Source organism: Marmota marmota, unplaced genomic scaffold, assembly GCF_001458135.2.
Source record: "Marmota marmota marmota unplaced genomic scaffold, marMar, whole genome shotgun sequence".
Classification (NCBI taxonomy): domain Eukaryota; kingdom Metazoa; phylum Chordata; class Mammalia; order Rodentia; family Sciuridae; genus Marmota; species Marmota marmota.
This window is the reverse complement of record NW_026000016.1, coordinates 35,257,402-35,282,623: the sequence shown is the minus strand read 5'-3', so window position 1 is coordinate 35,282,623 and position 25,222 is coordinate 35,257,402. Positions and strand designations below refer to the sequence as shown.

The 25,222-nt window shown below is 41.5% G+C and overlaps 1 protein-coding gene across 2 annotated transcripts; it reads right to left on the bottom strand.

Moving 5' to 3' along the window:
* Positions 1–13,045: 13,045 nt before the first annotated feature.
* Positions 13,046–24,927, bottom strand: Nek2 (NIMA related kinase 2). 2 transcript variants are annotated; one of them, XM_015483675.2, is made up of 7 exons: positions 24,475–24,924; positions 23,857–24,097; positions 20,811–20,893; positions 19,768–19,894; positions 18,535–18,754; positions 16,891–17,016; positions 13,046–13,922 (listed from the first exon to the last, which is right to left on the bottom strand). In XM_015483675.2, the coding sequence occupies exons 1-7, from the start codon at positions 24,786–24,788 to the stop codon at positions 13,696–13,698; spliced, it is 1,338 nt and encodes a 445-aa protein (XP_015339161.1). In that variant the 5' UTR covers positions 24,789–24,924; the 3' UTR covers positions 13,046–13,695. The 2 variants fall into 2 exon arrangements, with proteins under 2 accessions (XP_015339161.1, XP_015339162.1); XM_015483676.2 differs by having other exon boundaries at positions 13,800–13,922; positions 16,819–17,016; positions 24,475–24,927.
* Positions 24,928–25,222: the final 295 nt, after the last annotated feature.

Sequence of the window (25,222 nt, the reverse complement as noted above, 5' to 3'; positions counted from 1 at the left end):
CCTCAGTCCCTCCCTTTACACACAGGAATAGCTCCTCTGCTTCAACCAGAAGCAAACTTATCCATCTCTTAACTCTCCAGCACTTGGCTCTCAACACATTTGCCAGCCACCTTGCATCCCCAGCATGGAAGTGAGGCCTGCCCAAGAAAACTGGAGTGGTGGCTGCTCTTGGGTCCCATCTGGGGTGCCCAATTTGTTACCAAAAGCTCAGTCCTTTCCCCCAGGACCAATTCAATAACAAAGAAATGGTTTTGAGAAAAAGGAAAAAAGAAGTTTCGTTGCTTTGCTAGTAAAGTAGAAATACAGGGGACTTCTGCCCCAGAGGCTGTGCTTCCGCCCATCATGGGGAGCAGGGAGCTTTTAAAGAGGTGATTCAAATGTACATTCCACATGTTGTCTGTCAGTTGTAAATCTCTTGTTAACTTAGGAGACAGTCATTTCTGAGATCTTCTGGTGCCATCTCCAAATTCTGAATTACTTTGTTCCTGTGGTAGGTGTGTGCTAAAGGACAGATAACTCTGCCTCGAATGAGGAAGAAAGGTAATTCTGAGATGGGCATGGTGACACACGCCGGTGATCCTAGCAGTTTAGGAGGCTGAGGCAGGAAGATCTCAAGTTCAAAGCCAGCCTCAGCAACTTAAAACTGTCACTAAATAAAATATTTAAAAGCTGGGGATGTGGCTCAATGGTTAAGCATCCCTGGATTCAATAGCAGGTACCAAAAAATAAGGTAATCCTGTTTTCTCTGAGATTAGGGAGGTGGGGATTAAGGAGGAGGAGGGAGAAAAGAACAGAAAAAAAAAGTCCTTATTAAAAATAAATTGCAGTGGCAGAGCAGCAAGGGCTATATTCAAAGCATAAAGACTGTCACTACAACGTTACCCCTACAATTAAGCTGTGAGGGAACAACCGTCTTTACCCCCATCTCCCATGTAAAGAAAGTAAGATTTTACATTTAGCTTGTTGGTACATGAAGCAAGGTGGGAATCTAGCTTCACTTCCCCGTATTATTCCAACATCGTGTCTTAACAACTAGCCTTTCCCCTACTTTCTATCACGTTCATCAGATAACCACCAACTCATCTTTCTACACACGATGGGTTCCTGAGCTGCCTCTTCTTTTCCATGAGCGGCTTCTCCCTTTCCCATTTCATGCTATTTATATCACTGAAACTTCATAATGTATTTTAGTATCAGAGGGTAGAGCCATCCTGTCCTTTTTCCCCAGAAATTTGATGACTTTTTTCATACACTTATTTTTTCCAGGTGAATTGTTCAAGAAGAATCCATTTTGTCAGATTAAAAACTAAGCCTTGGAGCTGGGATTGTGGCTCAGTGGTAGAGCGATTGCCTAGCATGTGTGAGGCACTGGATTCGATCCTCAGCACCACATATAAATAAATTAATAAAATAAAGGTTCATCAACAACTTAAAAAAAAAAGCCTTATAGGGCTGGGGCTGCAGCTCAGTGGCAGAGTGCTTGCCTAGCATGTGAAAGCCCCTGCACTTACCCAGCACTGTGGCACTGACAGGAAAGTGTCCTAGTCTTTGTATGGCTAGGAAGCTCTATAGTCACTGGCAGGACGAGAAGTGGCATAGTAAAAAATACAAGAAAGTCCACTTAGGCAGAGCCAAATAACCAAATTCTGCCCTCAGGAAGTGTCAGGGTTAGGCTGATCAAGAATGGCAAGAAAAATCAGTTTTTGTATTCAATAATGATTGCTTGAATTTTTAAAATATATTTTTATTTGTAGATATAACCAATATCTTTATTTTTATTTATTCACTTTTATGTCGTGCTGAAGATCGAACCCAGGGCCTCATGCATGGGAGGCAAGCACTCTACCACAGAGCTCTACCCCAGCCCCGGTTGCTTGAATTTTTCTTTTAATTTTTTAAATTAGTTATTCATGACAGTAAGATGCATTTATGCACTTTGATATATCATACATAGATGGGATATAATTTCTCATTTTTCTGAGTATACATGATGCAGAATCACATTGGTCATGCAGTCACATATATACATACAGTAATAATGTCTGTTTCATTCTACTATCTTTCCTATCCCCACATCCCCTCCCCTCCCCTCCCATCACTTCCCTCTACCTAATATAAGGTAACACTATTCTTTCCTAGTGCCCCCCACCTTATTGTGAATTAGCTTCCACATATTAGAGAAAACATTCATTCAGCCTTTGGTTTTGTGGGATTGGCTTATGGTTGCTTGGATTTTATTGAGGAAAAATGATGAAGTTCTGGTTGTTGTCAAAAAGATCATGCTGTTGGGGACATTCCTAGAGCCCGATTTAAGGTTGTTAAAGTAGCCCATGTCTCTCTTTTGGTCTTACACAAAGGCAAGAAGAAAAGACCAAAATGTACATTTACTACAGTAGTAATAAATTTTCATATTGAAAAAAGAGCCATATAAGCTCAGCTTCCCAATTAGCTGAACTTACAGGCATGTGCCACCAAGCCAGCAAAATGTCTTATATATTTTTGTTACAATTACATAAAGCTTAGCCATTTCAGCACATGGCATTGAGAGGTGGGTGGCTCCTGGGGACTGAACTCAGGGGCACTCGACCACTGAGCCATCTCCCAGCCCTATTTTGTATTTTATTTAGAGACAGGGTCTCACTGTGTTGCTTAGTGCCTTGCCATTGCTGAGGCTGGCTTTGAACTCGCCATCCTCCTGTCTCAGCTTCCCCAGCCTCTGGGATTACAGGCGTGCACTACCACACCCAGCTGAGCACAGGGCATTTTACAGTACTAAAAGTTCTCAGCATGATGTATTTTGCCATTGAGGTTAATGACCTCGATGTCATTTAATAGATTTTCATGATGAGAACTGCACATTTCCTACACACTTTTCCTTGGTTTTGCTCACATTACATTTTCTAACTAGTTAACATTGGTGTACAAGAAAGTTATGAATGAGGTATTCCCGTTGCTCATTTACAAGTGAAGAAACAGAAATTAAGGGCATAGTTCCACATGAGACTATAGCAGAGCTTAGAACTATCCAGAGGCACAGCTGCATCAGAACCTGCCTCAGTGTTGTATCTGTCACCTCCTCAGAAGGAAGCCACCTATGTGCCCAAAGGCCATGTCTGTTCAGATCCATGTCTCCTGGCTTAATGTTTGCTGCCTGGAGAATTTCAGTTTCAAGAGCAGCCAAACCCTTGAGGTCAGCAAGGTCCCCACCTTGACCTTGACTGTGCCCAGCAAAGCCCAGAACCCAGCAAGAAGAGACGCCATCAGGTAATCACAGGTATAGGGGGTGGCACAACAGGACTCTGGACACTGATTTAAAAGCAGCTGTTCTTCCTGTTCAGAGTGAAAGTCTGATGACCTCTATGGACTCAGAAAACTGTTCCAAATGTTCCTAACACGTCGAGAGGGATCATGGACAGCCCCCAAACACACCAAGGCCTGTAAGTCAATGCCCAGGTAAAATGGTGGTCCAGCCCTGGGATTCCTCCAGATGAGCAGCGCCGAGGGATAGGGCCAGACGAGAGGACAGAAGCCCCTGGGTCTGTGTGGCTCTGGGTGAGTCACTTCCCTCTCTGAATCTTTATTTTCCCCATGAGAACAATATCCACCTAGGCCAGCTTTAGCACTGTTTGGGGATCGACTGAGATCATGTTTGTGAAAATGCCTTGAAAACTGCAGCTAACTAACACAAAGGTAAGAGGTGACTCACGCCTAGAAAGGGGCCATAATAAGGCTCAGCTCTGATCTGCGTGAAGACAACTGGGTTTCCTAGAGAGCAATTTTTATCAACTCTCCTGCCACCAGCTGCACCCTGCGAATTTGACCTTCACCCCCAGGAATGGCTGCTAAGTCGTTTACCACTCTCCACTTCTAAGGTTATGGGACAGTTATGCTGACCCAGCTGAAACCATGATTAAGTGGCTGGATATTGGAAAGAAGTGTGGGTACTTATGGTTCACAGATACCTGTCCCTGGGGTGTTATAAACATTAATAATTAATCATTTCCTCGTACTGGAGTCGGATGTCCAGGAATCTCAGAGTGATTGGGAGCAGGGATTGGCCATCGGATGCCTGGGGAACCCTGGCTCTGTGACCACATACTGCCCTATTCTCTGCTCCACAGTCTCTCTGTAAATGAGAGGCTACACTTGATGAAAGTGAATTTGCAACTGAAAAAATTCTACAAATTGTAATAATAAAGTCAGATTCTTTACATGAGCTTCAAAGACCTTCCAGATTCCAGCATCTAAAGACACCTGTCCTCAGGCCCCACCATGACTCAAGGGCTCTAGATGTGTCCACTAGCATATGTCCCTGTGTGTGTTTGTGCCCATGTGTTTGGGGAAGGGGTGGGACTGGGAGAAGAGAGTAGAAGAGCACATCACTGAGAACCTCTTTCCCAAATACAAATGATGCTCTCTCCGGGATATATCTGATGGGGTCTGCTGCTTTGTCTTCCACCCACACCCTCAACTTCAGACTCTCCAGGGAACAGGGCAGGACAGGGCCACAGGGGGATTAGCAGAAGCATTATCTTCAACTGACTCTCAGAACCACTGCTATGGTTAGGATATAAATTGCCCTCCAAAGGCCCATGTGTTAAAAGGATGGCCCCCAGCCTGTGGCACCATTGGGAGGTAGTAGAACCCTTCAGAGGTGAGTCCTACTGGGAAAAAAAGTTAGGTCATTGGGTTCATGTCCTCAAAGTAGATATCGGGACCCCAGGTCCTTCCTCTCTCTTTAACTTCCTGGCCGCCATGAGGCAAACAGGCCTCCTCTGCCATGGGCTCCCACCATGAGGTACCAAGCTGCCACAGGCATAAAACCGCGGTCAATCATCCGTGGACTGAAATCTTCAAAACCGTGACACAAAATAAATTTTCTTCCTTATAAGCTTATTTCTCTCAGGTATTTTTTTCTTTTTTTTTTTTTAAGAGAGAGTGAGAGAGAGAGAATTTTAATATTTTATTTTTTAGTTCTCAGCAGACACAACATCTTTGTTTGTATGTGGTGATGAGGATCGAACCTGGGCGGCACACATGCCAGGCGAGCGCGCTACCGCTTGAGCCACATCCCCAGCTCAGGTGTTTGTTATAGCAACAGAAAGCAGAGTAACCCAGCCACCTCCCCATAAGGCCCCCCATTTGGAAGGCAGGAAAACTGCAGTGTCCTTTCAACCTCTGCTTGGAGAGTGGGCATGGAGAGAGTCTCTGACTTCTCAGTTCCTAGCTTGGGGGCAGGTGCACAATAGGAGCTTAGTAAGACTCTTGAACAAATAAAGTAGACCTTCTCCAATGCTTTTTAACCCTTGTTTTGTTTTGGTTTTGGTGCTAAAGATGGAACCCAAGACCTTACACAAACCAGACAGGTGCTCTACCATTGAGACTGTCCAGGGCATGGGGCAACCCTATTTAAATGACTCTCTGCTCATATCCACCCCCTGCCTGCCCTCTCTCTCTCTCTCTCCTCTCTTTCTTTTTCTCTATCTCCCCCACCCTCCCAATTTGAGCATCTCTCCAGACCACTGCTCAATTTGCATGTCCCCAGGATGCCTCCAATTGAATCCCTAGTCCCCCTACCCAGGGGTCATGTGCCATGTCCCTGGGTCTCTACAGATCCACCAAGAAGCAGCCAGGATATGAGCTCTGTTCAGTGGCGGTGACAACTATTCACTGAGCAGCATTACAGATTAGCTTTGCTAAGCCTGCTAAAAAGAATGTACACACTCTGCCTAGATAAGCAAAGATGTGGCTTCTGTTTCTTAGAACAAATCTAATTGTCATAATCTCGACCTGGTTAGTGAGAGAAACATTTAATAGACTAATTAATTGACTGGTTTGGGGTAAATGTTCAGTGAATCCAAAGTTCAGCTCTAATGAGCCATTTTACCCTTCCCAGGCCTCTTAATAATGTGGCCTTGGGAAAGCTAGATGTCCTTATGTCATTGCTCAGGAATGGTGGGGTGTGTCTCCGGCTGGTCCTTGCACAGCTCTCTGCTCTAGGTGACTGTCTCTCTGGTCCATGAGCTTGGCTGGCCTAGCCGGTCCCTGGCCATTCTTGGGATCTAAGCTGCACGTTCGTGGCCAACGTAACTTCTGGCTTGTTCTCTTGGTATGGACAGCTCAGTGGCTCCTTCCTCTATTCCTGAAAGTTCTGCCAATCCCTGAAGCATGGCTGCGACCCTCATTCAGCCTAAGATCCATGTGTAGCTGTAGGCCCCCAGCTAGATTCTCATTACAATCCTCTGCAGGACGGGCGGGATTCTGGTCTCTTCCAGTCCCTTCTACACCACATGGTACCAAGGGATTTGGGATTATCAAACCAGGCACTCTCTGCACAGAGCCCTCCCCTGTGCCCACCCCCTCCCACATGCGAGTGTTCTGAATGGGGGTCGGACACAAAGGACCCTCTACTTTTGCCTTTCTCCTCAATCTATTCAACCTAACTCCTATAGTCCCACCCTACCCCCAGCTCTGGGACTTCAGCCTGGAGCAGAAAAGACATTGCACAAGTGTGACCTGTGTCCCCAAACTCAACCCATCTTTTCCCCACAATCCATTGGGCCCAAAAGGCAATGATCTCCCCACATCATTGCTACCAGAGAGCAGTCCACCCACCAGCAGCATCAGCACCACCAGGGAGCTTGCTAGAAATGTGGATTCTCAGGCCACCACCCACCATCTTCTGAATCAGATTTGCATATTAACGAGATACTCAGATGATTCCTGGGCATATTAAACTCTGAGAAGCAGTGCTGGCTTATGTCACATTCTGGGGCTTTCTCCCTCACTTACCTCAGGCTCTCAGATGCTATGATCTGCTTCTCTAGGCCTAGTTGGGTTTTTTGTTTTTGTTGGTGGTAGTGTTTTTTTTGTTTGTTTGTTTGTTTGCTTGTTTGTTTTGGTACCAGGGATTGAACGCAGGGCACTTAACCACTGAGCCATATATTCCCAGCTCTTTTTAATTTTTTTATTTTAAGACAGGGTCTCACTAAGTTGCTTGGGGCCTCCCTAAATTGCTGAGACTGGCTTTGAACCTGTGATCTTCCTGCTTTAGCCTCCTGAGCCTTTGGGATTACAGACGTGTGTCCCAGCACCTCGCAAGGCTTGTTCTTGATATAATTATGTACCATACTTATGTTGGACTGTTTCCTGGTGTCTTCTTCTCTACTTTTTATATCTGCATTTATTACAACCCATGTGTCTTAAAAGCCTCTTTAATTCCTTCCTAAAGCCAGGTGGAATAAATTTATGAGCAAGAACTGGCACTGTTTGGGGGACTTGACTTCAGTTTATCCCACTTAGTCTCTTCCAGTATTACTGTCCTTGTTTTACAAGTGGGGAGACAAAACTCACAGAGGTTAAACTAACAGCCCAACAGGGCAGCTGCTGGGTGTCTAAGTCAGTGTCTCAGCACTCTGTTCATAGTTTGGAGTCAGCAGGAACAAATTGGACACTGTCCCCATGGCATGCAGGCCAGCACCATGCTCAGAGGGAGATCTGAATTGGATTTGTACCAAGCTCTGAGACTCTCCACTGGACACCACAGAGATTTTCCCAGCATGCTCGGTGGAGCAGCAAAACCCTGGCTGGGAATCTTCTTTATGGGATGCCCACTTCCCCAGTTAATTGTACACAAGGTTCTTAGGGTAGAGGTAGGGCCAGTGCTGCAGCTGAACAGCTCTGTGGGAGTGTTTCAAGGCCTGTGCTCACCTTACCCCCCAGGCCGCCATCTTGAGGCAGGGGCTATCTTCCCCACCACGTTGGCTACTCCAGGCAAGACAGTTCCTTCCAAGACTCAAGGAGAGGCTGCTTCCTGGAATGAACTCAGGATAAATGTAAAGGTTGACACAAGGCAGCTGTCTATAAAAAGAATGAGGAGAATGTTTGAGTACCAACAAGAAAGGATTAGTTTTAACTGATAAAGCAAGTTAAAGAGCAATCTATATTAAGATCCCATTTGTGTGTGTGTTTTTTTTTTAAGAGAGAGAGAGCGCGAGGAAGAAGAGAGAGAGAATTTTTCTAATATTTATTTTTTAGTTTTTGGTGGACACAACATCTTTATTTTATTTTTATGTGGTGCTGAGGATCGAACCCAGCACCCCGCGCATGCCAAGCGAGCGTGCTACCGCTTGAGCCACATCCCCAGCCCTGTTTTAAATATACATACTCAGTCACATAAAAAAATACACACAAATCTTCATACACACAGCCTTTCCCCCTCCCTTGCACGCACACGCACACACACACACACACACACACACACCAAACACCAAACTGTTAGCAGCTACTTCAGGAAAGAGAGGTATAAAGTGGGATTATGAGGGAGAAAGTGTTTACTTTTTAATTTTCACAATATATACTTCCATATTGTTAGAATTTTTTTTACAATGATATCACACCATAATTGAAAGACTGATTTTTTAAATGTAGTAAGTAAGTCAGCCATTATTAACACTTCCTGTGACTGTGTGACTGCAATTCCAGAATCAAGATGACCAGTGTGTTTGTTTCAGAGAAAGTCAGGGTGGGCAAGAGGAAGTGGAATTTGTTTCTTGGCTGTGTGGTCATGAGGGAGACAGGTGGGGGTCAGCCTTGGTAGTCTGGGATTTTAGTAGCTTGGGCAAAGCTTTTATCGTGGTGTCAGAAATGCAGGTAAGGGGGCTGGGATATGGCTCAGTGGTAGAGAGCTTGCCATGCTTGAGATCCTGGCATGCTTGAGATTCTGGGTTCGATTCCTAGTACTCCCTGTCCTCGGAAAGAAAAAGAAATACAGAAAAGGAACCTAGCAAGAATAACCCTGCTGGCTCCTCTGAATATAGTGTTTAATCCAAACTTCCTGGTGCAGGAGGCTCCTAGGGACTGACATCTGTTCTTTCAGAGAAGGAGAGATCTGCTGGGAGCAGGAGGGATAAAGTAAGCCCCATATCCCACCAACTAGCTCTCAGCATGCATGCACAGAGGGCCACACAACCTCCTCCTCACAGAGAAACCCATCCTTCCAATATGGATCCCTATTTTGATAGCCACCAAGTTACGATGAACTAGAATCCTTTCTTATTCATTATTGGTATATAGAAATACTCTTCATTCTTTCTTAAGCAGCCTCTGTGTATCATCTTTGACATTCATCCCAAGTTCATTCTAGAAAGACCTCCATGCATTGAGTCTTTAGGGAGCTAATTTCCCTAAAAGGAGGAGCTTTGTTCTGCAAGGAAAATGTCATCTGGAAATAGCATGCTCCTGGGAGGACACACCTGAGGGAAGAGGCCCCGGGAGGCCTGAGGGTACTGAGCAGCCGGGCTGGGCCTTTGAGGAAATGTAAAGCCACATGGTGGACAATGCTGAGGAAGAGGAGGAGGGGTGACACAGAGGACCCCCAGTAGGACCCCTAGAGGCTCAGGCCTGGGGTCCTACTGGTATCACCTGTAAAACACTTCCTGGCAGCCATATCTCTGCCATTCACCTCTCCTGGCACCAAGTCCTGAGGGTCACAAGGTTCTAACCATGCTGGCTCTGCATCCATCCTCCTTAGCCATTCGCCTGTCCTAGGTAAAGCCTTAATCCATCATTATGGTAAACTCCATGGTCTGAGGGCAAAGCTAATGTTTGTGGCAGTTGGAAGCAGGCAGTGGAGGGCTGTGAGTGTCAAGAACATGATTTGGGGGCTGGGTGTGAAATTCGGAGTAGGGCACTTGCCTAGCATACAAAAGACCCTAGGTTCAATCCCCAGCACTGCAAAAAATAAAACAGAAAACAACAACAAACACTATTGTTAAGAGCACGACTTTGGAGGCCGAAAAGTCAGTTCAGAAGGCTCCTGTGCCTCTTCCTGTGACTACCAGGTTTCTCAGTTTCTCCGTGTAAAATGTTGGAAATAATGATACCTGTTTCACAGGGGCGTTGTGAGACTGAATGGAATAAAAGGCAGGAAGCATTAAACCAATGTCTGGCTTGCCATCTCTCTAGGACCAATTGCTTGGGACTTCTGGTCTCACAGAACAATAGCGCCGCCTTGCGGTTTCTTTCTGCTTGAACACCTCATTAATCTTCAAATCCAATGACTTTCCATAGGGGCCAGGCTTGGTTAAACTCATTACTGTTTAAACAAGTAAGCTCTGTAGTGGTTAAGTAGGTGTTGGATCTTAGAAAGTTCTAGGAAAGAGACGTTGAAGGGATCCTTTCACCCCCCATCAAAGAGATACACTTGTTACCCACAACCACTACCCCCAGAACTTCCCAACTTTAGCAGGGAAAAAGAAACAGGGTTTATTGCATTTTTGCAGTGCTGAGGATGGAATCCAGATCCTTTTGAAGTCTAGACAAGCAGTCTACTGCTGAGCTACAGTTAACATCCCCAGCCCAGGGAAGGGGTTTTGTTGGCATTAGAATGGAGAAAGAGGATGCATAATAATAAAAAAATTTAAAACGCCTCTCTTCGGTCTCCAAGCCTCTGCCCTATAGCTTTTTTCAATTTTCACTCCACACACACACCCACACACACACGCATGCTCACACACACGCTGCAGTGTTATTCTTTTGCTCTCCTACCTACTCAAATCTTTCTTTCCTCTTCTCCTCTACCCTAACTTCCTATTGTTAGCTTCTTCCTCTTCCTGCTACACCCTTAATCCCCACCTCTTCCAAAATTGCAACCAGCTACCCCCCCACTCCCATTCTGTGCTTTATTCTCTACCCTTCTTCCTGCTTCATTCTGCTCAGTAGCACTTACCACTAGCATGCCCTCATTGTTTATTGTCTTGCCCCATTTGAATGGGCAATAACAAGGGCAGGGATTTTGTGTCTCACCATTGCTCTGTCTTCAGCACTTTAAACAGTACTGATTCATAGTAGGTACTTAATAGTTGTTTGTTGTTGAATTAAATGAGATGGAGAAGATTAGAGAAGCTATTCAGCATGCCATGAATTTCAAAATTAAAACTTATTTTAAGATAGGAAAGTTATTTCCTAAAGAAAGGATAGGTTTCATGGACAACTAACCAGTGCATTCATATAGCTGCACACATAGGAGGACCCCGCCTGCCGAAGAACCCATAACATGGGGTCTAATGACTGTGGTTGCATGTGTGTAAGAGAGAGAGACAGAGGGAGAGACAGGAGACAGAGAGAATACTGGGAATTGAACCTATGGGTACTCTACCACTAAGCTACATTCCCAGTTCTTTTTATTTTTTGAGACAGAGTTTCCCTAAATTGCTGAGGCTGGCCTTGAACTTGCAATTATCCTGCCCCGGCTCCCTGGGCAGCTGGGATTATAGGTGTTCACTAACACACCAGGCTATCTCTAAGTTTTTTGTTTGGTACAGGGACATTTAACCACTGAGTCACATCTCCAGCCTTTTATTATTATTATTATTATTATTATTATTATTATTATTATTATTATTATTTAGAGACAGGGTCTCACTGAGTTGTTTAGGGCCTGACTAAGTTACTGAGGCTGGCTTTGAATTCATGATCCTCCCGCCTCAACCTCCGTGAGCCACTGGGATTACATGCATGCACCACTGCACACCCAGCTTGAAGTTCTTAATTATGTGTTCTGTAAGAAAATCTAATAAACAATGGAGCATGTGTGCAGGCGTAGAGCCTCAGCTCACATATGGTGCTACTTCCTACTACTTCTCTAGACTCTCCAGGATTGTTCTTAGAGACCCATCCAAACTCCTTTCACCCATACCCCACAACCACTGCCTTTCAGCAGGGGCCTGGGCACAGGCAAAGAAAAGTTCTGGACTGGGCATCTGGGTCCCAGGGCATGGCAGCAGGTGTCCATGAGCAGCCCCATGACATGTCTGACAAGCAGCTAGCCAGCGGCCATGTCTTGACAAGAGTACCCTGACTCAGAGATCCTGGGTTGGGGTAGTAGGCCTGTGGGAAAGGTAGATGCCTGGCTAGACTTCTCCAGACCTGGCATTGTGCCCCTTCTGGTTGGCTCAAGACACCCTCCAAGGACAAGCACAAAGTATGAATTGGATAATCCCAGTGATTCCACAAGTTAAATGCTCTCACATTTATACTTAAATCTGTCATTGCACAAAATAAAGATGAGTGACAAATTTCATGTTGTTTGCTTTTAATGCTTCTTAGAACATTGAACAGCAAACAATACCACCTTAAGCAGAGAGAGAACTTAGAAGAAAGGGAAAAGCTTTGTATGCACCTTTAATGATAACTTGTTTCCCACGTTTTGAACAAAAGCCCCAATTTTCACTTTGGAGTAGGACTTGCAAATTATATAGCTGGCCAGAAGTATACACAACATTTATGTCAAAATGATCCTGTTAGAATAATCTCTGGATATAACACAAAGGCATAATAATCAGTTTCCGACTGTGTTTGGCTAGTGTCACTTGTCATTGATAGAATGATGATACCAACTATATAATAAACCTACATATAAAAGAAGCTATTTTCTCTTGTCTACTATTATAATTATTTGTGTGGGTGATTTTGTTTTATTTTTCTTGCTTGTCCAAACTTTTTTTTTTTTTTTCGGTCTATTATTAACTCTTGATGACTTCATCTTATTTCATTATACACTAAAAGGATTAGTATTGCCAGGAAAAAAAAAAATGTGACAGGCACAGCAAAGACTGCTAATTCATATTAAAAGTCAAAAAAAATTCATTAAAATCTAAATTAGTTTCCTTCAAGGGTGGGAGGTATGTCCCAGCAATTTTTTACACAGGTCAGGTTTCTCATGAGTGGTACTGTTGGCATTCTGCTGTCAGAAATTGTCCTGTGCACTGTAGAATGTTGAGTGGTATCACTGGACCTTACCCACTGGACATAAGCCATCTGAGTCATGATTATCAAAAAGGTCTCCAGATGTTGCCAATGTCCCCGCAGGGAACAGAATCACCCACTTTAAAACTGCTAGCTTCTATGGACTAACAAGATGGGTGTTAAGGTTCTAGAGTAGCTCCCTTGAATAAAAGATCCATATTCTCTTTCCTACCTTACAAACCTATCATCATAAACTCATACCCTTCCAACTTAGATCAACAAATACAAGAGACATAAATGTAAGAAAACTAAAGAATTGTTTTATTAGTGGGATAGAGGTGGACAAACAACAGCCAGCTCATATGCTATTAAATAGAATAAAAAGGAATAAAATATTGCAGACATCACAGTGATGAATTTCCACAGACAATAGATTTACACCACATGGAATATTTATATACAAGATGTCTTGATATTAGTGACCAATTTATATTCAATCTCTTTTTCCAAGTTCAAGAACGTTCAAAACCTCAGACTTTAAATTTAAAACTATACATGACAATTGTAAGCACACACCACTCATTTAAAACTTCTTAATAACTACTATTCCTGAGTAAAGACCTTTTTTCCCCCTTAACATTATTGTTTTCCCCAAGATCTCAAAGGTCACATCTCATACTCCTAGAAGTAATCACACACAGGATTAAAAGCCCAACCAAGAAAGTATCATTTCTATAAAGTTGTTCCTAAGAGAAAAAAAAAAAATAAAGACATAGACATCTTATACAATTGTTGCTGAAAAACAGCAATATTAATCCCAAAATACCATGCTTACTATACAAAAAGGCGTGGCTCATGGAACCAAGTATATCAAGCTACAGCAGTTGAATATCAATCTTTAAAGGGTTGGCTCTATTAAGTACTGCACACAGCTCTGTCTCTGCCAGGTTAGCGCATGCCCAGGATCTGTCTGCTTTTTAATTGGTAATTTTTTTCAATATCTGACAGAGCTTGAGCCCGCAGCTGGGCAGCATGAAGCCTTTTCTTCAGATCCTTGCACTTGGATTTGGAGGTGAGCTGACTCTCCGAATTCTCACTTCTCATGATGTTCTCTTTACTTTCTCCACTGAAATGAACTTTCTTCTTAATTATTGAGGATGGGAAGTCAAGAAGTTCTTTAGAAAGGAAAAGAAAACAGGTTTGAGTTACTTGAATAGGAGTTCAACTCCTATACATGTATCATAATTTTCAAAAAATATTTACTCTCAGGAGGCTGAGGCAGGAGGAGTGTGAGTTCAAAGCCAGCCTCAGCAATGGTAAGGTGCTAAGCAACTCAGTGAGAGACCATGTCTCTGAATAAAATACAAAATAGGGCTGAGGGTGTGGCTCAGTGGTTAAGTGCCCCTGAGTTCAATCCCTGGTATCCAAAATAAATAAATAAATAAAATTTACTGTTCTGGCTCACATTTGAAATGTGGGTACCTGTCTGATTTTCTCTGGGATAAGAGGTTAAGGGCATCAGAAACCAGCCAGTCTTTTTTTGTTGTTGTTGCTGTTTTTCCCCAGTACTGGGATCAAACCTAGGGACACTCTACAATTGAGCTACATTCCCTTTTTGAGACATGGTCTCACTAGGTTGTCCAGGCTAGCCTTGAACTTGCTGTCCTCCTGCCTCAGCCTCCTGAGTAGCTGGGATTTCAGGTATGCCATCACTCCCAGTACCAATTAGCCTTTTAATCTATATGACTAAAAACAAACCAAACATAAGGAACAAATGTTTCACTCATTCATTCATTTTGCAGTGCTAGGAATGCAGTGCGTGCCAGGCAAGTACTCTACCACCAAGCTAAGCTCCAGCCTTTTTTATTCCCACAACAGTCAACTTTCCTCTTAGGGTTAAAACCTTTGGGGATGATGGGCACAGTATGATACTTCTGGAAATCAGTGTTTTTATCTCTGCTCTGGAAAACCAGTGCCATTCTGTGTAGGACACCTTACTTTCACAAAAGCACAGAAGCAGAGACTCTTGCTTGTGGGGAAACCTGTAGTTTGGGTCAAGTGTGTAGTTCAAAGCAGATCAACTACCCAGAAATTTGTTTAAAAAAAAAAACTAAAATGCTGTATGGACAAGGTAAATCAAGTAATGGTGCACTAAAAAATGCAAACCGTGCTTTTCATATGGAAAAATAATCGTATTTACTTAGAGAAGTAACACTATTAACCACTGACAGAATTTGCTGGGGATTAGAGGCTTGCAGGTTTCAATTCTAGAGGCTTCTTATTTCTCCTTTGTAGTCACTTAAAGGAAATATGTTTAAATATTTACTGAGTTCATAGTATGGGCCATTGTGAACCAAACAAAGGCCCTATTCTAGTAGGAGGAGACAGATGATAAACAAACAAACAAACAAGTGCGGATGGGGCGATGTGATCGTGTGCTATAAAGGAAGATAATACCAACATGGCCTGCTGGGTGGTGGTGGCAATATTGAGAGAAAACTTCAGGTGAATGCTGAGCAAAAAACAGGACAAAGGTGAGGAAGAAAGAAGCCACAGAGCTGTCTGGATAAAGAAGAGACAGAAAGGTTGCCACACAGAGCCCTTCCTTCTCCAGTCCCCTGACTTCCTCCATGTATTGTTTCTACTTCAAAGCAAAGGAACTGCTTTCAGACTTGAACTCCATGGGCTCAAAAAAAAAAATTTTTTTTTTTTTAAGTACTGGAGATTGAACTTAGAGGAGCTCTACCATTGAGCTACATTCTCAGTCCTTTCTTAATTCTGAGACAGTTTCACTAAGTTGCCCTGGCTGGCCTCGAACTTGCAATCTTTGCTTGTGTCTCAGCCTCCCAGGTGGCTGAGATTACAGGCCAGCAGTTGGGATGATAAGCATGTGCATCCACCTGTTATAACCACAAATACTTACACATTGTAAATCAACATAGGGTTTACAAGAGAATATTCAGAAAAAGAATACTATTTTGTTCAATAGAAAAAAAATGAGTATTTTATTAAACAAAGGATAGCTTTAGCAAAGATGCAGCTGCGTACTGTGAAATGAGTGATAGTTAGAAAAAAGTAACATTTTAAGGGATGAAGCCCATATTTCATATAATCTATTTCATTTACTTCTATCAAGAGTTTATCTATCACTTAGTCACTATAAAATTATTGCAATCATCAGACTAACTTAAGCAGGTTTTTTATTTGCCTCATTTACAAAATGCTGTCACACCAAACTGATCTGATTCTCTCCCAAATTATTAAAGATGCAAATGGCAGCCTTCATAAATGCATGCTATTCTACATGGAATAAGGGAGTTATAAGAACTCTGATGAAGTTTCATTGAACATGCAGATGCTAAATTTTTAAAACCAACACAAAACTTTGAATACATAATTTGTGTCATAAAGAAATTAAAAGAAAAGACGTCTAGCATTTTGCATTTTCCAAAATTCTAGACAGCAGACTAAATTAGATCTGTAAAAAATGAAATGGAAAAAGGCAAGTGAGAGGATCTGTCGGTGTAGCCATCATCACGAGGACACAGCAGGGACAACGCTACATGAAGGCAGCACAGTGAGCAGGCTGTCTGCACCCAAGCTCTGAAGCGGGGCGGCTCGCACAGTTGTGCACACATTAATCATATTTCAACAAATACATGCCTCAATTTGAAAGGGTCTAAAACAAGGATTCAAAAGTCATGGTCAATTCTGCACTTGACTTCTATGTCTTTTAAGCCATACTCTACGGCTGAGGTGTGGCAGTATTAAAGTGTTAGGGTTTTGCTTGAAAATAGAAATAGAGTTTTGATAATATAACCAAAGAAAAATTTGAAACATACTGTTGTAAAAAAATGTCTTCATTCTAAAAAATGAATATCAAATACTAAACATGTAGTTTAATAAGGTAAATAAAATTGAAGATGAAAGCATATGACTCACTGCCTCAGGTCTATGAACCCAGTAAATAAATCACTGCTATAATTTTATTTCCACTGAAGCACATATATTCAGTGAAATTTATCTTAAGATTTGAAACTTTGTAAAATGAAAAAGAGCTACCAAGGCCACCTTGAGGGTATCACTGATGTGCACATCTTCATTTGTAGCACCAACTTCTGCACACCGAGCTGACTCTCATACCTGGAGTACTCGCGAGAGAGAGGAACTTCTGCTCCTTCAGCAAGCTGTAGTTCTTCACCAGATTTTCTGCTCTAGCCAGTTTGTCCTCTGCTAGTCTCTCCCGAACACAAAGTTCACGTTCCTTCTCTTTAAAAACGTAATAGGAAAAAATGAACAAAGAGCTTTGGCTATAAAACAATTTACATTTGGTAATCTTTTCTTATCATTCCAATAGCATGCCTGACCACGGCAGAGTAATGTTTTGTGAAAGGTTTCGTACTGGTTTCTTAACCTAATCAACCAGATCCTGCATTTTTAATTTAGTGTAATAGTAGGTCATAAGTTATCGTATGTTTTCTTGTTAGAAACTTGTTTAAGTACAAATACAAAGTTAGTTTTTACTTGGTCACATTTGGGAACACAAAACAAAAGCCATCTCTGCTCTCCAAGGCAAATAGGCAACAGCTAGTTTCCAGGGCATTCCCTGGTCTTATAGCACAAAATCTCTTTCTTCTGGTTCAGCTGTAGCACCAAAATGGAAGGGGAAAAAAACATAACTGAGTTAAGGTGCGACTCTTTAGGTTAGAAACAAAGCCTACTTTCATTCATGGCCCAGATTTCAGAGAAAGAGGTGTGTGTGTTTAAAGAGTTCTTTTGACAAGAGAGTCAATAAAAAGTTTCCAGATAAGCACAAGCTATCCCTATACAGTGAGCATATCTCACAGCACTATACAATGTTTTTATCATTAGAAAGCAAAACATAAATGAACACACTGAATGCTTGATAAGCATATTTAAATAGAAAAGCATTTGAAGTCTGCATAGGGCATAAGGCCGCAGAAGTGAAATCAGGGGTGTCATGAGGATGGCAAGAGACACACATAGCTCCATCCCTGTCTCTGAATGTTAAAATGGGGACTCACTGATATTGCTACCTGGTGTGATTCTAAGATGCTGGTAGTAACTTTCATCTTAGTGGAATAGACAGACTTCTAACCTCAAAAACTAATTAGCATCAGGGCTGGGGATGTGGCTCAAGCGGTAGCGCGCTCGCCTGGCTTGCGTGCGGCCCGGGTTCGATCCTCAGCACCACATACAAAACAAAGATGTTGTGTCCGCCAAGAACTAAAAAATAAATATTAAAATTCTCTCTCTCTCTCTCTCTTAAAAAAAAAACTAATTAGCATCAATCAGTTAATACCAATCACATCAATATTAACACTCATCACAGTAATATTTATAATTCTAGAATATCTTGCACCTATATTCTCCACAGAATTGCCTAAACATACCCAGTCTAATACTGTCGAATTTTAGACCGTTTTATGACAGAAGGCAGCACATTGTAAGACCTTCCTTTACAATGGAACAAACCTTAAGGTGTTTACAGTAAAGATGAAAAAGAAATAAGTAATTGCACAATAAAGTACAATGACTATTGTGTTAGGCCCAACCCAGTTAGTACCCAAGAATATATGACTAACAACTGACTCCAGAGAAAAAGTCCAACATGAAAGTGTCAGCAAGCTTGGTTATTTAGTTAAATGTTCTGGTTGATAGAAGGTTCTAGTAGGACCTATACATATAAACTATTGTGTTATATACACACACCAGAGCAACCCACTCATAGCGCTACTCTGCTCCTCCCACACCACGTGGACTTACGCTCCAGCCTTTCCTCTCTGGCTTTGAGGGCTCGCTCTCGCTCCTGTAACTGTATTTCTTTTAGTTTCAGCTCACTCAGGACAGGAGTAGACTCCTGCGACTTTTCAGGCTCTCCTAATCTTCGCCCTCTCCTTTCAAGATGTCTTCTTTGTTCTTCTGCAACCAAGTCTGCTATCAAAGGGTTCTCAAGAATTTCTTCCACAGAAGGCCGATGGTAATCCTGGGGAAAAATACTCAATGATACAGTCAGACTGCATAACAGAATATTTGTCCTCAGAAAGTAGTTATATTAAAAGGGTAAATATTTCCAAGGCAAAAGAGAAGATTGTTCAAAGAGACAGGTCTTTTTTTTTTAACCAGGAATTGAACCCACGGGTACTTAACTACTGAACCAAATCTCCAGCCCATTTTTATTTTTTATTTTGAGACAGGTCTTAAGTTGCTTAGGGTCTCACTAAGTTGCTGAGTCTGGCTTTGTACTTGTGATCCTCCTGCCTCAGCCTCTCAAGCCACTGTGCCCAGCTACAGAAATAGGTCTTAAACATCTGAAAAAATAAGTTCACTGGTCTTGAAGTTCTGAGTCCATAAGGTAATGCAGATTTTAACTTATTCCTCTTTTACCCTTCCCCTTTGTAAGAAGGCTCAGTCCCTTTGGTATAACTGGTGCTGGTGCTTGACAGCACAGCTGGGTCTGCTTCGAAAAAGCACCGCCTTTGAGTGTCTAAACCACAGGTAACAGGATCCCTTCCCACCAACCTTCACCTGCTACTTCCTCGGTATCCCTGTTACAGCATTTCCCTTCCACTCTCACATCAGCCTAGTCTCAGAACATATCTTTCATCATCCCATGGCCAGAGTTTTTCCACAAAATCTCTTTATTCAAGTTCTTTTTCTTCTACTGTACTTATTTCTGGCCCCTTCCCTGACCACCTGTTACTTTGAGGTAGGCAACAACCAGGGGAACTGAGGATTTGGATCCTTTCTGTAATCTTTCCTCACCACCGACCATCTGTTAGCATGGAAGAGAGTGGAGGAAAAAGAAAGCAAGCACAAAAGGTAGGCTGGCAAGGACCTGTAATTTGCCAGATTTACATGTTTTCACTTGTGTTAACAGAGTATATTTAGCTAAGGAAATATTTTCTTTAGTCTCTATCACTTTAAAAGAGAGAATATATACTCCAAAGTTTAATTGAGAGATAAAATCAGACAATATAAAACCTTTATAGCCTTTACCTTTAAATTTAACATCCTCGTAATAATGTCATTCAATTCATCAGAATAACGATATGGAATTCTCCTGAATTTGCCTTCTCTGATCTTCCCGGCTAGTTCTTTTTGGTTGAAAGCAGTAAATGGAGGCCTGGGGTAAAAAAATATAAGTAAAAACAAATGATGGAAAAGAAGGAAGAGAAAGAAAAGAAAGAAGAAGAAAAATTTTTAAATGAAAATAGATAATAGTAACTGAATCAAAAGCATAAGCACCATTGTATTTCTTTTTACTTCTGGGACTTCCTTCTATAGCTAATTTTAATAGTACTACCTTCATAATATTGACCCCTTGGGTTGTTAAGTCATGCTGGCGGGGGCGGGGTGGGGGGTTATTCTGTGCTTTGTAGGATATTTTGTGGTATCCCTGCCTCTCTCTACCCACTAGCACACTCTAGTTGTGACAACCAAAAATGTCTAGATATTGCCAAATGTTCCATGGGGGACAAAAACTGCTTCCCCACAAATCCTATAGAAGAACCACTGTGCTATAGAATAGTTTAAAAGGAAAAAAAGGGAAAGAACTGGACCTCTTTCCTATCCTCCAAATCCCCAGACCTCTCCCCTTGATCTGTTTTATTTCTTCCCTGTCCTTATAATAGCTTTACATTATCTGCCTGACCTTGAAAATGTATCAGTCCAACAAGATAGCATCTAACAGTCAAGACCCTTTAATAAGTCAGGACCCAGGGTCTGCAGTTGTGGCTCAGTGGTAGAGGGCTTGCCTCACATGTGTGGGGCACTGGGTTCGATCCTTAAAAATAAATAAATAAACAAAATAAGGTATTGTATCCATCTATAACTAAGAAAAAAAAGTTTTTTAAAGTAAGTCAGAACCCAGCTTCATGGATGTCATCTTTTTTTTAAATGTTTATCTACTTTACTAAAAGAATTTGACAGTTCTTTCAGATGTGAATATTTTTTAATTAGCATTGATGCTCAAAAAGCTGGACCCAATGAAAGGTGACAGTGTAAACCTTAGACTAGGAATCTGACTTTATTATACTTACATTAATGCACACAATTCATACAGCAAACAACCCAGTGACCATATATCTGATTTCTCATTATAGGACATGCGATTCATTTGTTCCTAGAAGGGGGAAAAGATAAGAAAGTTAAATAAAAGTTCATCTTGTTGGCCAGGCATGGTGGCACATGCACGACTGTAATCCCAGTGGCTCAGAAGGCTGAGGTGGGAAGATCAAGAACTCAAAGCCAGCCTCAGCAACTTAGCAAGGCCCTAAGCAACTCAGTGAGACTCTGTCTCTAAATAAAATATTTTTTTTAAAAGGGATGAGGACGTGGCTCCGTGGTTAAGCACCCTTGGGTTCAATCCCCTGTACAAAAAAAAAAAAAAAAAAAAAGTTTATTTGGTTTTTAATTTTTTTTTTTTTTAAGAGAGAGAGAATTTTCATTTATTTTTTAGTTCTCGGCGGACACAACATCTTTTGTTTTGTATGTGGTGCTGAGGATCGAACCCGGGCTCACGCATGCCTGGTGAGCACGCTACCACTTGAGCCACATCCCCAGCCAGGTTTTTAAAATTTTATAAAACTTTTAAAAATTATACCTGAGTAGAAAACAGAAACTCAAAGCTTGGTAGTATTTGCTTAAGAAAGAGAGGGGAGGAAAATGTTATAAATATTTTATATTATAGCAAGAACTTCAAATACAAAAGACTAATTCAGTTTATGAGACAATAACAAAAGTGTATACTTTATCCTCAAATTTATAATGGAAAGGCTCGGGATGTGGCTCAATGGCAGAGTGCTTTGCCTAGCATATAGAGGGCCCTGGGTTCAATTCCTAACACCAAAAAGCAAAATTTATAATGGGAAAAGAACAACAATCTTGTCCCAATATACTTTGTCATATATAATTCATTCCCTTATTTTTCATTCACAAGTGAAAATGTTTACTGTTGGATAGATGCTGACCATTCAAAAATGAATATGAAAGATCCCTACCCTTGAGGCATTTATAATCTAGAAACTCTATTTTTTTGACAGACAGGGTTTTGTTAGGTTGTTCAAGCTAAACTCGAACTCCTAGGCCCCCCCAAATCATCTTGCCTCAGCCTCCTGAGTGGCTAGAACTATAGGTGTGTACCATTGAGTCTAATTAGAAACCTCATTTTATTTTATTTGAATGATTGATTACAGTGCTGGAAATTAAATCCAGGGGCACTCTCTACCACTGAGCTACCAACCTCTCCAGTCCCTTTTATTTTTTTTAATATTTTTTTTAATTAGTTGTTCATGGACCTTTTTTATTTATTTATAGGCAGTGCTGAGAATAGAACCCAGTGCCTCACACATGCTAGGCAGCCATTCTACCACTGAGCCACAACCCCAACCCCTTATTTTTTATTTTGAGACAGGATATCACTAAGTTGCCCAAGATGGTCTCCAACCTGTGATCCTCCTGCCTTAGCCTCCTGAGTAGCTGGGATTACAAGTGCCACCATGTCCAGCCACAAACTTCATTTTAAAAGAAACAGAGAAAATTCCAGAATAACCAAAATATATTATTTAGCCCACATGTAAGTGCGTACATAAATAGCTAACTAAATTATTCATTTATATATTTTTCCTTAATCCACTGTATAAGTCAAAGCAATCACTAATATTCTCATTACCTATTTTAATTGTTTGCCCTTCTTCTATGCCTACAGTAACAATAGTCTACCATAGTTCTTATTCTCAACAGAGGGACTGAGGGCAAGTACTAAAATCTCCAGGAGGCCGGTTAGTGTTTTAAAACCCAGCTGGTGAGTCTGATACCACTCCTTGACAATTAATGACTTAGGGGAACCAAACTGATCTAATTACAAGGGCAGGAAAAAAGGGAACAAAAGAATTGCATAGGTTTCAAATTTTCCACCATTTTTGGATATCTTCCTTTATGTTAAAGCCTTTCAATTTGGAATTTGATACAGTGAGAAAATGGCACTGTTCTGGCTATGTCTGATCTTAATTAAAAAAAAAAAAAACAATAAAATAAACTTGCAGTTTTATACTGCAGTCAGATGTTAGCATAACTTATAAAATATTGGAAAATTCTAGAAATGTTTGTAAGCTAATAAAAAAATGAAAAAATCTTTTCATAATATCTGCTCAGATTTCATATATTAATACATTGATGCTGTTCCTTATTGATTTAAGGTCTTTAAAAGCCATCAGACCATTTGTGAAAATCAAAGGGAGAACAGCATTGTAGAGGAAAGGGACGGGGGGAGGCAGGAAGGAGGGAAAGGGGAAATACTGGGAAATGATATTAGCTAAATCTTATTGTTATATGAATATGTAACAACAAATCCCACCATTATATACATCTATGATGCACCAATAAAAAAATAGGGAAAATAAATAAAAGCCATCAGATAATATCTAATGACAGCCACAAACACTCCAAGGAAATAATCAAAAAGGAAGAAATATAATACATACAAGGATATGCATACAGTGCTCTTTTGGAAACAAAATATCCATCAATAGAGGCAATGGATAAAGTAAAGTGATAGACTTTCTATAAATGAATTTCAGGAAAAGGTAATAAGAAAATTATTTTTTAAATTAACATTGTAAAAACATGTTATCTGAAGTATGTGAGCTTTGTGAGTCCCATATGTCCAAGTACAAGAATCCAACTAGGGATAAAATACAGTGTCCAAGGACCTTCCCAGAGATCCATATTCACTGGGTATGAACTCAGGACCCAGGACTAACAAAACCTCCGAGTGAGTGTGATGTAGGTGTGCCCAGGACCCATGCTTTGGAAAGAAGTGTTGCTCTTGAAGGCAGAGACAAAACCCATTTCATCTTTGTTAATTCCAGAGCTTTGAACATGGTAATAATTTAATAAAAACTGAATTCAATAAAAATTGAATTGCTGATACAGAGGAATATAAGGGTCAGGTGGTTCGTTTGGAATTTAAAATGAAACAGTATTATTAATTCTTGGCTAAATACAAAGAAACCAACAACAATAAACCTTGAATTTGAATGCTTAGCATTAAGGAGTTAAAAAGCATCTAAATTCTGAAATACTTACAGGAGACATGTAATAAGGTGTACCAACAAATGTTTTTGCAAAACTTGTATCATGGTTTAATATTCTAGCTAGCCCAAAATCTCCAAGTTTGACATTTTGCTTGCCATCCAGGAAAACATTGGCTGGTTTTAGATCCCGATGCAGCACAGTATGACCACCATCACTTCGTCTGTGACACTCCTTCAAGGCTAAAGTCAACTGAGCCATCACTCGAAGAACAAAATCTTCATCTAAGTATTGTCTGAAACCAAAACATCGGCATATAATGTCTAAGTAAAATCATTACAAATAATGAATGAGGAGAATTATCTAGTTTTTCTTGTCTACCAATAGGGAAATAATTACTTGATGCAAAATATGGGTATCACCAGTGATTTTTCTAAAGTACCATGGACCCACCAAATACAAGAACACTCTTCTATGTTACTAAGTACTTTGCCCCTGATCTTAACATAAGATTCTTAACAGCAACAAAACTAGACCCCTTTTCAGATTACATCTAATATTATATTTCCCACTATTATTTATAATTATGAGGAAAAAAAGAATTAATTTAAAATGATTATGTAGGCAATAAATGGCAGAGCTGACATTTAAAAAATGGAAGATTATAATTACCTTTCCTTGGTTCCCTTTGTAATTACACTAGCCAGGTCCCCTCCTTCACAATATTCCATTACAATGTACAGCGTTGTATTGGTTCTGTCAATAATTCGATCGTAATAGCGGACAATGTTTGGATGTTTCAGTTCACGAAGCAAATTCACTTCAGAAACAAGCATCTGTTTCTCAGCTTCTGTCATAGAGCCATAGTCAAGTTCTTTCCAAACTAATATCTTGCCGTCGCTCTTCCTCCGGATCTTTTGGCAGCGGCCATAGGAGCCCGTGCCGATGGTGTACAGCACTTCGTAGTCCTCCACCCGGGACGGCATGGCCGGGCCGCCGCCGGACTCGCGCTGACCCGGCAGGTCGCGCCACAGCCACGGCAGCCCAGAGTCCCGGAAAGGGAACCGACCCGCCACCCAGGCCGCGGGCAGCGTTTAACCGTCGCCAGCCCTGGCCTCGCAACCTATTGGCAGACAGGGAGGTATCTTCGCCTCTCTGATTGGCTAAGAAAAACAACGCCCTAGGCATCTTGGGAAAAGGGTGTCGCTAAGCAACCGCGTCGGCATCGGTGTCCGGCCTTCAACCTCTAGGAGAAGAGGGCGGAGCTAAGCCAAAGCGGGAGTCCAGGAAAAGAAAAGCCGTCGCCGCAGGGGGCCTTGGACAGTTCTGTCTCTTGATTGAGGTCCCCGAGCTAACTGAGGTCCGAGGGCCTCTCAGCCCCCGTTGCACAACACCAGATCCAGCTGCCTTCGGACTTTTC

Bases quoted from the DNA above. Each gene is read 5' to 3' on its own strand.
- Nek2 (XM_015483675.2), bottom strand. From the start codon at position 24,788: ATGCCGTCCCGGGTGGAGGACTACGAAGTGCTGTACACCATCGGCACG. The intron at 20,894-23,856 runs GTAAGTATTTCA...TCCCCCTTCTAG, and splicing joins CACCTTATTACATGTCTCCT to GAACAAATGAATCGCATGTC. The intron at 13,923-16,890 runs GTATGAGAGTCA...TCCTTTCTAAAG, and splicing joins CTCTCTCGCGAGTACTCCAG to AACTTCTTGACTTCCCATCC.